Here is a 14,245-nt window from a genome sequence, read left to right on the forward strand (position 1 = left end):
TTGCCTAGCAATAAAGTCACTTGGTAAGGGTCTAGGATTATCTGATGAGGCTGATCCAGTAACCACCTGACTGAGGGACTAAGCTGTTATTAAAGGACTTGGAGAGAGGAGGATGGAGAGCACCACATAGGAAGTTTTGGGCAAGAGGTGGGAAGAAGATGGCCAAGGTCAGAGAAGGTGAGCTGGAGGGAGAAGACTCCATGTTTCAGAAGACAAGCCATGCATTGCAGGTGGAGGACCCTCGACAGACCCAAAGGATCCTGACCCCAGCCCTAAGAATGCTTAGGAGTGGTCAGGAAACTGACGCAGGGAAATGTATGTCGGGTTTATTATTTTGTATAGATCTGTGTATTTCTCATGCAATTAAGCGCAATGGTTTTAGACTCTTGTGCAAAGTGTCTCTGCATTTTATGTATTACACTTACCACATATCTCTTGAAATAAACTGTGGAACCAGATCACCCGACGGCTGGAGTTCTAGGAGAAAATGTGTTTAGGCTACAGGGGGAATTTAAGGAGTCAACACCAATTCTAGGGTCTAAACAGTTGCACCGCATACATCGGTGCGACTCAAAGGAGATCCCAAGACAGGCTCTGTTCAGACTCTGGAAGCTTCAAACACATGGGATTCAGCAATCTGATGAGTTACCAGCAGGGAATGCTCAAATGGAACCATAATAGCATTGTTGGAGCAAAAGGACATTTAAAGTTGCATTGTAACTACACCTTACAATAGACTATCTTCATATTCATGGGTTCTCTAGGTAAAAACTTGCCTACCAATTGAATGACTGTCTTGGATTCAGGAAGTGGCTGCTACCATACATATCCCTTGTGCTTTAGCAGCAGTCCTGGACCTCACATTCAACACATCTTCAAATGCTAGATGGAGGAAGATGCACTGCGCAGACTTAAGGGGAAAGCATTCAATTTTGGGTGGTTGTCTCTCATTGTCAGCTCCCACTTGTTCAGTCTGAACCCCCGGGGTAACGATCACCTTCTTTCACAAGAGGTGAGGAAGGGTAAAAGTGAGTCTCCTCTTCCCCAATCCCACTGGGAAAATTCCACTTCTTCCAATTGAAATAGATCAAAACGATTTGTTTGGCCTTTTCTTGCTTTTGAATGTCTTTGATTTGTGTTTCTTATTACAAAAAAGTTTTTTCTTTGACCTTTTTCTGGCTTGTGAAGGTTCAAGTCGAAGTCAAAACCAGAGCTCAGGGTTATCGTCCCTTCAAGTCCCAGATTCTCTAGTGAGTTGTGGAGAGAAGGAGTAAAATGACACATAATGTGTGAGTCTAAGTTCTATTTCTCTGAGAATATTTGAGGACTACAGAATTGGATCCTTCAAGCATCCATCTGCCTGGGAATCAGGTTTGAAGCCACCAGACAGGGATAGGAGGAGCACGTAGCGATGTAAATATCGGTTACAAAAAGTTAAAATTATATCGGTTAACTGATGTCGCTCCAGCGGTGGGGTGCCATGGGGCGGCAGGCGCTGGGGTCCCACTAGCCCGGTGTGGCCGCGCCAGCCCGGTTGGCTCAGGGCAGCCAGCATAACTGGGGTTGGAGTACTCGCTGGCCCAGCAGGGGCCGGGGTACTCGCTGGCCCAGCCCGGTGTGGCAGTGGCCGGGGTACCCACTGGCCCAGCACAGCCAGGCAGGGTTGCTGCAGCCAGCCTGGCGCACCCTGCAGCAGAGGTTACCAGTTAAGGTCCGGTTAATGGTTAGCCATTTTTCTTTTATATTCCTAGGAGCAGGGTTTCCCCATGGGAAAGGATGGAACAGTCTCCAAGTTGGAGGGGGTGGGCGCAGGTGGAGAAGGAAAGGCGTGTGGATGACATAGTTTACTGGTTTCTCCAGAGAGACAATGCTTCACTGGAACCCACTCAGACATCTCAGTGCTGTCACCATGCACACACTAGCTGGGAACTGAGGTGATAAGATCTTCCCCGGAGTCTGGACTTTTTTGCAGCTGCAGATCCTTTGTGACAGGCTGAGCAACCATTTCTGAATCTTCTCCTTCCTTGCCACTTTGGTCCAGGTGGAAGACAAAAGACAGGAAAATGCTTCAGTAAAACCTTGAGCCCAAAGCTCAAGAAGAGTAGATTTGCTGGTTCCCTTAAAAAATTAAATTAGCTCTGTCACCAGAGGTCTGTAGCCTACAGTTTGTGCTGCTTTAAAGACAGAGAAATCTGGGAGAGGCTTAAAGGGGGCAGCCTCATAACCCTGCCAAGTCAAAGAGATCCAGTCTGCCTTCAGATGCCTTTGACAAGAATAGAAATCTCCACAGTTAAGATGGTGGGATATTGGGGGTGGGGCGGGGGGGACGGGGGACGACGACAGGGTACAACTGAGTCCACTGAACTCATGTTGAATTACACAGTAAAGCCATTCTTACCCACCCCAGCACTAAGTATGTAACATAGAAAAGTGAACACAGGCTGGTATATAAAGGCCACCTCAGTTCACAGCTAAGTTGTCTACACAGCTAACTTAGCTCCTGAATTGCATCTAAGGAGGTTGTGACACTGATTGAAAAGCAAATGTATAGTTCACAGCTGATGACAAAGGTACTAAAAGAAATACCCGAGAGAGAGAAGAATCATGCAAAAAGCCTACCAGCCTGATTTGCAAAAGTGGTGAGTACCCACAAATGCCACTGAAGTCCATGGAAGCAGCAGATGTTTAACACCTGGGGGGGGAGGGGGAGAGAAACAGATTGCCAGATACTCATTTTATAAGCTTAATGGGCCAGCTTAAGTAATGAAAAAGATTCTAGATGCTACATACGTGAATGAACATAAGTTTGTAGGGAAAAACTGTTATGAAATTATCCAAGAAATTTTACATATTAATAAATTTAAATAATTTATTAATCCATATGCACAAGAGGCATAGGAGGAGGAAAAATGAATTAAGGTTGAAAAAGTATACCCAATACCTATTTCCCCAAGGACTAGGCCTATTAATATGGGTGAAAGATACCTACATCCAGGATCATGCTTTCTGCAATTGCAAGGAACAGAACAGCTGCACATATAGTACACAATAAAGGGTGTACATGTAACACTGCGAGTTTTTGTTTTCGAATACTTAACTGTGCTACCTTAAAAAAAAGGTTAAGATTTTTGTATGGAATTGTAAAAAAATGAACTTGTGAGGTTAGTCATTAAATGCCTAGTTAAAAGACATAATGTTAAATGATTAACTGTCAAGAGTGAAAATGAATGTAGAATTTTAGTACCAGACTGTGATCAAGTTTCTCTATGTAGACCTCTGTCCAATATAGATGAGTTACTAGAGAGCAGATGCACCTCAGCTAGTCTCTGTGTGTCAGCACAGTGAAAACCACATACAGCCTGAAGCCCTACACAGCTAAAATTTGGGTAAGAAAGTTAATATAATAAAAAAGCTATGTTCTACTCTCTGTAGGACAATTTTCAATTTTGAAGTTTTCAAAAGCTTGCTCTCCTCTACAGAAGTTTTCCCAGCCAGCATCTGTAATGATCTGTGAGATATTTCAGTACCTGGTAAAATGACGTAACATTACTTTTCTTCCATAAGTTAACAGTCCAGTCTCCAGCTCATAAAAAGTCAAGAAAACTAAAAATATCTACTGCTGCCCAAGCTACAAAAATTTCTGATTAAACTTCTCTGTGTGTGCGCGTGCCAAGAAAAGTTCACAGTTATAGCCTACAGCGAAATTATTATATTGGTCTAAATTGCAACAGCTAATAGCAAGTACCTCAACATATTGTACAATTTATATAAGTTTTATTTCAGCACACTGGGAATCCGTTAAAATATTTGATCTGTATTTAGCGTATCAATTATCTACACTATGGAAATAAAACAGAGGACCCACTGAGGCTTGTTTCATGATTCATCATGCTTCTCCAAATAGATTAGTTGTGGCACATCTGTAGAGAGTGTGAGAGCAGCTGTCTATATTGCTATGATTGAAAAGGTTTCCATTTCTTATTAAGAGGACTCAAAAAAACCAAGGAGCGGTTACGGAAAGCAGCTAACTCCCAACCTTGTACTTTTCAAGGGGACTAACCCCAGAGCTAGAGACTGTATGAAAGATGAACAAGAGCTGTTAAGAGCAAACTGGTCTGTACTTCTCTTTTAAATTACACTTAAAAAAAAAAACAAAAAAAAAACCTATCCTCCCAATATTTATTGCTCCATCTTCCTTATACACTTCAGTAAGTTCAAAGAGTAACCCTCTTTCACTGCTCCTTTTGTGAGTACCATTTTATAACAGAATACAGTAAAACAACAAGCCATTTGTCATCCTCCTACTTCAAAAAAATAAGTACCCTTGTGTCGCAGAAGTTTGTACTAGAATTAGAATGTAATAGAATGCCAAAACTCTCTAAGTGAATTCCAATAGATCCTGTATTTAAAGATTAGGCCCAAAAATTGAAAGAAAAGCCAGAGAACAAGAATTAATAGGGCATGAGTAGGACATTGGACTGTCAGAATTGTGCAATATTCCTAAGGTTGGTAGAGTTATTTTGGTCCACCACCTTTTATCAGTTTGTACATTCATGCTCAACACATAGCTACTTTTAAAACAAGAATTCTGTTAATTAAAAAATTATCATTGCTTTCAATCACAGCAAAGAAAACTTTGGAGTTACAAAATTAGACACAAATCATTCGTTAAGCACTTACCAAGCAAAAAACTGTAAAAATGTTAAATGGTAAAAATGGACTATAAAACTGAAGCACTCTGAAATATGTTTCTCCTGTAGTCAACAGTTTTAAAAGGTTTGGATGAACTGGACTTCCTTTTTAGTGCTTAACTTCTGAAGGGTTTCCAGCGGAATTGCAGAATTTCCTGAAGATGTGATGATCCCTGAAGAATCCTAGTTATGCACTGTGTTCCAATATGAAAAGGAGTACTTGTGGCACCTTAGAGACTAACCAATTTATTTGAGCATGAGCTTTCGTGAGCTACAGCTCACTTCATCAGATGTTTACCGTGGAAACTGCAGCAGACTTTATATACACACAGAAATCATGAAACAATACCTCCTCCCACCCCACTGTCCTGCTGGTAATAGCTTATCTAAAGTGATCAACAGGTGGGCCATTTCCAGCACAAATCCAGGTTTTCTCACCCTCCACCCCCCCACACAAATTCACTCTCCTGCTGGTGCTAGCTGGCTGCAGGAGAGTGAATTTGTGTGGGGGGGTGGAGGGTGAGAAAACCTGGATTTGTGCTGGAAATGGCCCACCTGTTGATCACTTTAGATAAGCTATTACCAGCAGGACAGTGGGGTGGGAGGAGGTATTGTTTCATGATTTCTGTGTGTATATAAAGTCTGCTGCAGTTTCCACGGTAAACATCTGATGAAGTGAGCTGTAGCTCACGAAAGCTCATGCTCAAATAAATTGGTTAGTCTCTAAGGTGCCACAAGTACTCCTTTTCTTTTTGCGAATACAGACTAACACGGCTGTTCCTCTGAAACCTGTGTTCCAATATGTTAGCTATTCCCCCAAGGACACCACATCTGCCAGTTAACATTAGTGTCCATTGTCCCAGTAGCATGTCACACTGCTATTAATTGAAATATCTGATTGAGCTTTGGAACATTTCAGCCTCCAAGATTGTTCAAGATACCCAACAACTCCAGATATCTTTAAATACGTCACTATTTCATAATATACACTTTAAAGAGATTGTGTCTACTGAACACTCACCGTTCCTGGAAGTTTAAATGTACCAATAACGGAAAACTACTCAGCAGCAATGTAGCATTATTGTAGTAATTTAAAAATATGATCCTGAACATTCTGTGTATGCTACAGACCCACAAACACGCAAAAAATGATCATAAACATACATAACTCCTTCAGCCATCATTTTGCCAATTCTTTTGTCTTCTATACAAAAGGCATATCACCTATCTGTGTCTCCAAAATCCATAGTATTTTTTGTAACAAAAAATGGGAATAGTTGGATTTTATCTAAAACGTCACACTGGTGTCACTCAAAGACTATATACCTCCACAGAAAATTGCTTGCACGCAGGAGGTTAACAGAAATTTAAACCTTTGTAAGTCAGTATTTTGCCTATAGGCTCAAGATGTATTTACATCAGTATCCTCAGTATCTATATTATTTATAATACAGTATGCATCAGAATGTTTAACGTGAAACATGTACGTGTGCATATATACTTTTTTTTTACACTAAAAATTGTTTCTTTTGTATGTTACCTGACTATTAAAATATAGAAATGGTTATGTGCACATGGAAAAAACAAAATAAAGAAGAATAATCAACAGGAAAAAAATAATATGAACTCAAAATGTACAAACAATATCATAGGTAAGGATCAAAGGCCAACAGACTTTGTGTTCTGAACATGTGTATACTGCACACAGAAAATGCAAGAAAGTATTTTTTTTCTTTTTTGGGGAATAAATTTCTCCATACCAAGGATGTCCCAGGCTTTGCTGAACCAAAAATAGAGTTATTACACTCAGCAGGCATACTTTAAGAATTTTGCTATGATTTAATTACAATAGTGCACCTCTTTTGATAGGATCCACATAAAAACCTATGATACATTGAACATATTTAGCTGTATAACATTCGAAAAGCTACACTGCCGTTTGAACCTTTTTCAAAAAAATTTTTTAAAAGAAAGTCTCACCACAGTTTAGGTGATGTTAGATTATATTAAATTATATTGACAGAATATTAACACATCTGTCTAGACTCTTTCCACCACTCCACTCCCTCAAGTCTTCCAAGAAAAAAAAGGTAGAGCTATTATTTAGCTAAGATATGAATATTAAATTCCCAATGAATCTTTCCTGTCAGGTACCTAGAGCTTTTAGGAGAACATGTGATCTTAGTTCAATAAAACTATACTAAAGTTTTCTATAACTAAAACTCAACACTGAATCATTTTGTTTGCAGGTGATTACATTCCACCGTAGTAAGTGGATAAGACTTTGTCAGCTTGAAATTTAGTCAATTTTAAAAAAAGAAAAGGAGTACTTGTGGCACCTTAGAGACTAACCAATTTATTTGAGCATAAGCTTTCGTGAGCTACAGCTCACTTCATCAGATGCATATAGAATACAGACTAACACGGCTGTTACCCCTCCAACGCATTATTAAGGATCTACAACCTATCCTAAAGGATGACCCAACACTCTCACAAATCTTGGGAGACAGGCCAGTCCTTGCTTACAGACAGCCCCCCAACCTGAAGCAAATACTCACCAACAACCACATACCACACAACAGAACCACTAACCCAGGAACTTATCCTTGCAACAAAGCCCGTTGCCAATTGTGCCCACATATCTATTCAGGGGACACCATCACAGGGCCTAATAACATCAGTCACACTATCAGAGGCTCGTTCACCTGCACATCCACCAATGTGATATATGCCATCATGTGCCAGCAATGCCCCTCTGCCATGTACATTGGTCAAACTGGACAGTCTCTACGTAAAAGAATAAATGGACACAAATCAGATGTCAAGAATTATAACATTCATAAACCAGTCGGAGAACACTTCAATCTCTCTGGTCACGCAATCACAGACATGAAGGTCGCTATCTTAAAACAAAAAAACTTCAAATCCAGACTCCAGCGAGAAACCGCTGAATTGGAATTCATTGCAAATTGGATACTATTAATTTAGGCTTAAATAGAGACTGGGAGTGGCTAAGTCATTATGCAAGGTAGCCTATTTCCCCTTGTTTTTTCCTACACCGCCCCCGCAGACGTTCTGGTTAAACTTGGATTTAAACTTGGAGAGTGGTCAGTTTGGATGAGCTATTGCCAGCAGGAGAGTGAGTTTGTGTGTGTATGGGGGTGGGGGGGTGAGAAAACCTGGATTTGTGCTGGAAATGGCCCACCTTGATTATCAGGCACATTTGTAGGGAGAGTGGTCACTTTGGATGAGCTATTACCAGCAGGATAGTGAGTTTGTGTGTGTGTTTTCTGGAGGGGGGTGAGGGGGTGAGAGAACCTGGATTTGTGCAGGAAATGGCCCACCTTGATTATCATGCACATTGTGTAGAGAGTTGTCACTTTGGATGGGCTATTACCAGCAGGAGAGTGAGTTGGGGGGGGGGGGGGTGGAGGGTGAGAAAACCTGGATTTGTGCTGGAAATGGCCCAACTTGATGATCACTTTAGATAAGCTATTACCAGCAGGACAGTGGGGTGGGAGGAGGTATTGTTTTATGATCTCTGTGTGTATATAAAGTCTGCTGCAGTTTCCACGGTATGCATCCGATGAAGTGAGCTGTAGCTCACGAAAGCTCATGCTCAAATAAATTGGTTAGTCTCTAAGGTGCCACAAGTACTCCTTTTCAATTTTAAAAGTGAGTTTAAAGTACTTTTGAATACTACACCTGCTCCTAAGTCTCCCTGGCACTTTTTGTGGTTTCACAGTCACACTTCACTCATTTTAAATATGTTTTTCTCTATACTCTTGCTCTGAGAAAGACCCACATAAATAGGCGAAACCAAGCATGCAGTAAGAAACAGTTAAACTGACTATAAAGTGCTGTCAAATGCACAAAGTAGACTAGTTGGAAAAAAGTGAGAAAACTATTTTTGTTTACTAATGTTAAGTATTACTTGTAGCAATGGAAGGTAAAATATTTTCAAAGATAAGTGACTTTAAGTTGACAGATTTTAAGTTGGAAACAGAAAGCTCTACAGAAGAGCTAAGTAGACAGACAGACACAAAGCGTATAATCCCATGATAAATTTATCACAAACCTCAAGAACTGCATATTGCTGTAGCCCTTGTCCACATGTCCTCTACATAACCCCAGTGGATGACCTCATGTCTCTTTATATTTTCTCTCAACTCTATGCTCTCTGGGACAAGTATATTTCTTTTGTCTGTAAAGTACCATGAATATCTGCATTGCTAGAGAAACATTAAATACAAGTATACTCAACAGAAGATTCTTTTCCGTAGAAAGGGCCCTTCGATTCTCTTGGGGGATGTGCAGTTATGAAAGAGACACAATAAATGATCTAACTATAACAATTTGATACATAACCTGTACAAAGAGAATTTTGAGGTCCAAAGCCCTGATCCTGCAAAGACTTTAAGCACTTGCTTAACCTTACTTCAATGGGACTACTCTTGTGTGTAAAGTTAAGAACATATCTAAATATACATAAGACCAGGGCATAAGGCCCTGATACAGCCATCAGATTCACATGGATGGATCCATGTGTCAATGTGGAGGCCTCATGACTTTATTGGGACTCCACACAAATGCAAAGGCCCACTCAAGCAGATCCAATTACAAGAACATGTCCTAAGACAACAAGTATTACACAAGAACATGTCCTAAGACAACAAGTATTACACTTCTCAACCTAGCCATTCTTAGTCAGCTAATTAATTTTAGGTTTCATGCAATAAAAGTCATCCAAAACATAATGCTAGCAGTCCCATCTCACATCAGACCTTACTAATGAACACACACAGTTTGAAGGTACCTTCTTTCCCCCACTACCTGCATTTGCTAGTTGGCTTGAAAAGTTTACAGGTGACATCAAAACTGAATGAAAGACCAGCATTAGTCTATAACATGTACCAAACTAATCAGTCCCCTTTTGTAGGATTGCTACTTCAGAATTTATTTTCTTTATCCCTATTAAACCCTTTCTCCCCTCCTCCCCCCTAAAAAAAAGATGTTCGTAGAACTAAACCAGACCCTTCTATAATCATGTCACAAACACAACTAAAAATAAAATAAATTTCAAATACTAAATTCAAGGAAAAAAATTGTTTACCACCACGATTAATAAATTTTACCCACTTCTCGTGTCTGAAGCCCATTTTTGTCAGAAACAAACGTATCTCCCAGCATTTTAAAGACGTACAAATAAAATCTTGACATACACTAAACTAGAACTACTTATTGCAAAGAATTTTTTTTAAAAACAAAATATTTTACACATACTGACATCTACACCTCCAATTTGGCAAATCCAATTAATTTAGCAACCCCCAAGGCCTAGTATTATTGTGTGCAACCAAACACATGGAACTGACCAGTCTCCCAGAGCCCCAAATGAGCTGTGGGAGGCTGGGTAAAATATAACAGCTCTGACCTGGTACCCCAATTCCATACCCCAATAGTCTCTAGAGTACCTTACCCGCATCTTCAAGGTCCCTGCCTTTATCCGCAAACCCAGAGTCACCATCCCGCCTAAAAAGCCCCTACATGCACCCAAACCTCCTCTTCTCCAGAATCATTACTCCTCTCAAATTCACTGCACCAAAGCAATCCTCCAAAGGCACCCCAATCCAACACCACCACCAAAACCACCACCAGGCCCTGGGCTACTGCCCCAGATCCCAGCCCTCCCTCCACCCACAAGGCCCCAGGCTTCCCCCACATCCCAGCCCAGTCCTCGTCTCCAACCCCAATTCCCCCGTCCCCACGTCCAGTCCCTTTCCCCCGCCCCAGCTACCAGGTCCTTGCCCCCACCATCCCAGCCCCCCTCTTGCCAGGTCCTTGCCCCTCCCAAGATCCCAGCCAGGTCCTCCCCCCCCCCATCTCAGCCCCCTCATCCGTCAGGTCCTTGGCCCACCCCATATCTCAGCCCCCCAAAGTCCTTGGCCCCCCAAGGTCCCAGCCCCCCCTCCCGCCGGGTCCTTGGCTTCCCCCTGGATCCCAGCCCCCCCACCATGTCCCTGCCTCCCCTCTTCAGTCTCCACATCCTTGGCCCACCCCATATCTCAGCCCCCCCAAGTCCCTGCCCCCCATCCCCGATGTCCCTGGCCACGTCCCGCACCAGACGCCCCCCCGGTCCCCCGCACCTCTCGGTCCTTGAGGCCCAGCAGCAGCACCTCCTCCATCAGGGTGAGCCGGGTTTCCTTGGAGTCGCCCTTCTCGTCGTCGCCCTGCTCGTCCCGGCGGCCCTCCTCCTCCGGGCCGCCCCCGGCCACCCGCTCCTTGTCGGCGGCAGCGCTGCGGGAGGCCTCGGTGCGGCGCTGCACCAGGCCCGAGTTGCGCTGGGTCAGGGAAGTCATGGCTCCGGCCGGCCGGCGGCGCGGGGGGCGGGAGAAAGCCCGAGCGCGCGGGGCGGGGGGGGGGGGCCGCGCCGGGGACAGGGGCTGTCGCTAGCCGCGCCGGGGCTGCGGCCGGCCGGGGGGACTCATGGGGGAGGGCTCGGCCGCGCGGGGCAGAGGAGCCGGCTCCCCCGACAGCAGGAGCAGCCGAGGAGGCAGCGGACGGGACGCGGCTTCTCCTCCAATATGGCGGCGCTGGCTGATGTCAGCGGAGGATGTGGCAGTCCGGGCAGGGGGAGGGCACCGGAAAGAGCCGCGGCCGGGGGGAGGGACCCTGCCAGGCGGCTCGGGGATCCCGCCCAGGCAGAGGGGGCGGGGATCCCCCACAGGGAGCCGTTGCGGGGCGGGGATCCCCCAAAGGGAGGAGAGGAGAGGGGGGCAGTTACGGCGTGGGGGGTCCTCTAGGAGAGAAAGGGGGGGCCCCTCAGGGTGCAAGGATCCCCCTCACAGAGGAAGAAGGGGGTGCTGGGGGTTGAGGATTCCTGTCTGGGAAATTATTGGGCAAAGGGGAGAGTTTTAATTTGCTGAACACATTAAGCTTGGGGGTTTGGTTTCACTAAACCAGAACTGGAAGTGGTTTGGATCTGGGATTCCTTTTATCCAGATGAATAAATTCCACATGCTGGTGAGGAGAACAAGCTTCAATTTTGAAGCAGCTCTGATTATTATTGTTAATGTGAGTGAAAGCTGGCAGGTGTTGGGCTAGTGTAGAGGGAAGATAGGAACAGTTCCTGCTGGGAAGTAGTAAATCATGTTGTCTGTGAATCTAAAACCAAACCAATATTCAACCACTGTGTTAAAATAATAAATGTAAAATGTTATGGTGCAATCCAGCTCTCCCCAGAAAATCCAGACATTCTGAGGATCGCTTGCTAATGTACACTGTACATTCTTCAGGGCAGGGACTGTAATTCATTATTTGTTAGGTGAGGAGCCCAGCATATATCTGGCCTGGTATCTCAGGCTAGGGCACTGTGAACAGGAATTTTCAAAACAAATTGAAGGATTTCTGAAGTATCTCTTTGAAAACCCACTGCAAAATTCTTCAATTCAGGGAGAGAGAATGAGAAATACGCTTAAAATTCATCCTTGATGAGAGTCTTTGTCTTCACAAAAGAGTGAGACTTGGCAGGTCTCGATGCCACAAACAGTAACACTTGTGCTTAAATTTAATCATATGAGTAGTACTATTGACTTCAGCAGGACTGTTCATGGGAGTAAGAATACTCATATGCATCATAGTTTCCAGCCTAAGGACCAGATCATTCAAATTATAATTTTCTAAAAACAAGTTTATTTTCCGTTTAATCTCATATGTATCCTGTGCCAAGGGATTATATCCTACATTTACAGGGGAATGAGTTAATCTAATCTCTAACATGAATGATTTCTATAATTTCTTAAACGCATAAAGAAACATATAGCCAGTCCTCTATGCTAAAGTATTATCGCCAGCATTTTGGTGCAACTTTCCACACAAAAAAAGGTGGTGGAGGTATATGTACTTCAGAATTTTTCTCTGTATTGTTCTAGCACAGAGGTTGTCACACAGGGAGAAGGGCTCATCAAACTTTCTAAGGGGCACAGTGAGCTGTCTAATAATTCAGTAATTATAGTAAAAAGGAGGGATAGGGGCAAGTGCCAAGCCAAATCTGAGTGAGTGATGTTGCAACCTAGCACACAAGGTCACAGTGCCACTCAAATTTGGTCCAGCCACCCCTCCATTATGACAGTGAGGTGGCTGGGCCAAATGTGAGTAAGAGGGATGTGGGAATGCAGCCTCCAAATAAAAAATAATAATGTGAAGGTGGGTTATGATTCAAAAAACATTGAGAATCCCCATGCTAGCAGATCCTGATGCTGAAATTCCAGTCCCTTACTTCACAATGGAGGCAGGATTTACCCTTGTGATTGACAAGTCAAGAATTTGAGTATAGTGAGATGGAATGTCAAGTAAAGAGCGTGTGGTCCCTTTAATTGTGACATTCAAAGTTGGAGGTCAAGTGTCTGCTAAGTATACAGTAACTCATGTTTTATAATTGTGACATTCAGTTTATTGAGGCTAGGGCTCATGAAGGTCTAAACTCAAGATAGCAGCATATGCTGGAACTTGGAATTCAGAACATATCACACTGATGGTGATAGAGAAACATAATGTTGGACAAAGCAGTCTAAAGGGTTCAGTCTTGAAGGATACTGGTTGATAGCAAAAAAGAACAGGATTCCTAAGGCTGGAAACAGTCTGCCAGCCATCTCCAGTCTGTGTAACTAGGGGACAGAGCCAGAAAGGTCTCTGACAAAGTCATTACAATTCAGTGATTCTTCATGTGACAAATTGGGGGTTCTGTGTGTACCACTTACAAATGTTGGCTGATTTTATGAAATTACTATGTCATGGAAAGCCTGTATATACATTGGTCTCCCATGAATTAGCTGGGTTGTGTCATGTCTCTGCCAGGCCACCTATCTTCTCTCTGAGCATAAGCTTTTGTGAGCTACAGCTCACTTCATCGGATGCATCCGATGAAGTGAGCTGTAGTTCACAAAAGTTTATGCTCAAATAAATTTGTTAGTCTCTAAGGTGTCACAAGTACTTCTTTTCTTTTTGCAGATACAAACTAACACGGCTGCTACTCTGAAACCTACCTTCTCTCTCACATCCTGGGACCAACACAGCTACAACACTATCTAAAGTAAAACACCTTGGGACAATAAGTTTGCTCTACATGAGAGAAGACTCTTCCTCCTCTTGTCTGAAGGTTGTGGGGGTTGGGAAGTATTGGAAAATTACCAAGGGGCAGAACAAAAGAAACAGGTGACCCCAGCAGGAGTGTATAAAGGGACTCACAGGAGGGAACCGGGGGAAAGAGCCATCTTGCACCAGTTAAGATGGAGGCTATTGCAGGGGCAGGATGGAACACAGATCTCTCAGGGGAAGGGTGAGCTAGTGAGGAATATTATATTTAGGATGAGTTATTGTTTTGTATGATCTGTACTGTCCTGTGCATTACATGGTTAAAAATAAAGAGTATAAAGATGATAGATTGAACAAACTGTGTGTCTGTTGATTGCTTCACAACTACTGCATGTCCCTAAGCAAGTTACATTGTAAACCCAGAAGCTTCACACCTGTTGGGTGAAGTTCTGGGTGAGGGA

General features: G+C 43.2%; 1 protein-coding gene across 1 annotated transcript in view; it reads right to left on the bottom strand.

Annotated features, from left to right (window-relative positions):
- GOLPH3 (golgi phosphoprotein 3) overlaps nucleotides 1-11,305 on the bottom strand; it is a 42,596-nt gene extending 31,291 nt beyond the window's left edge. Inside the window, exon 1 of the mRNA XM_073343675.2 lies at nucleotides 10,838-11,305. Coding sequence (XP_073199776.1) covers nucleotides 10,838-11,050 — 213 coding nt within the window. The 5' untranslated portion in view covers nucleotides 11,051-11,305. The remainder of the gene's footprint in view (nucleotides 1-10,837) is intronic.
- Between the last annotated feature and the right edge of the window lie 2,940 nt (nucleotides 11,306-14,245).

This window comes from Lepidochelys kempii, chromosome 5 (genome assembly GCF_965140285.1).
Source record: "Lepidochelys kempii isolate rLepKem1 chromosome 5, rLepKem1.hap1, whole genome shotgun sequence".
Lineage (NCBI taxonomy): Eukaryota > Metazoa > Chordata > Testudines > Cheloniidae > Lepidochelys > Lepidochelys kempii.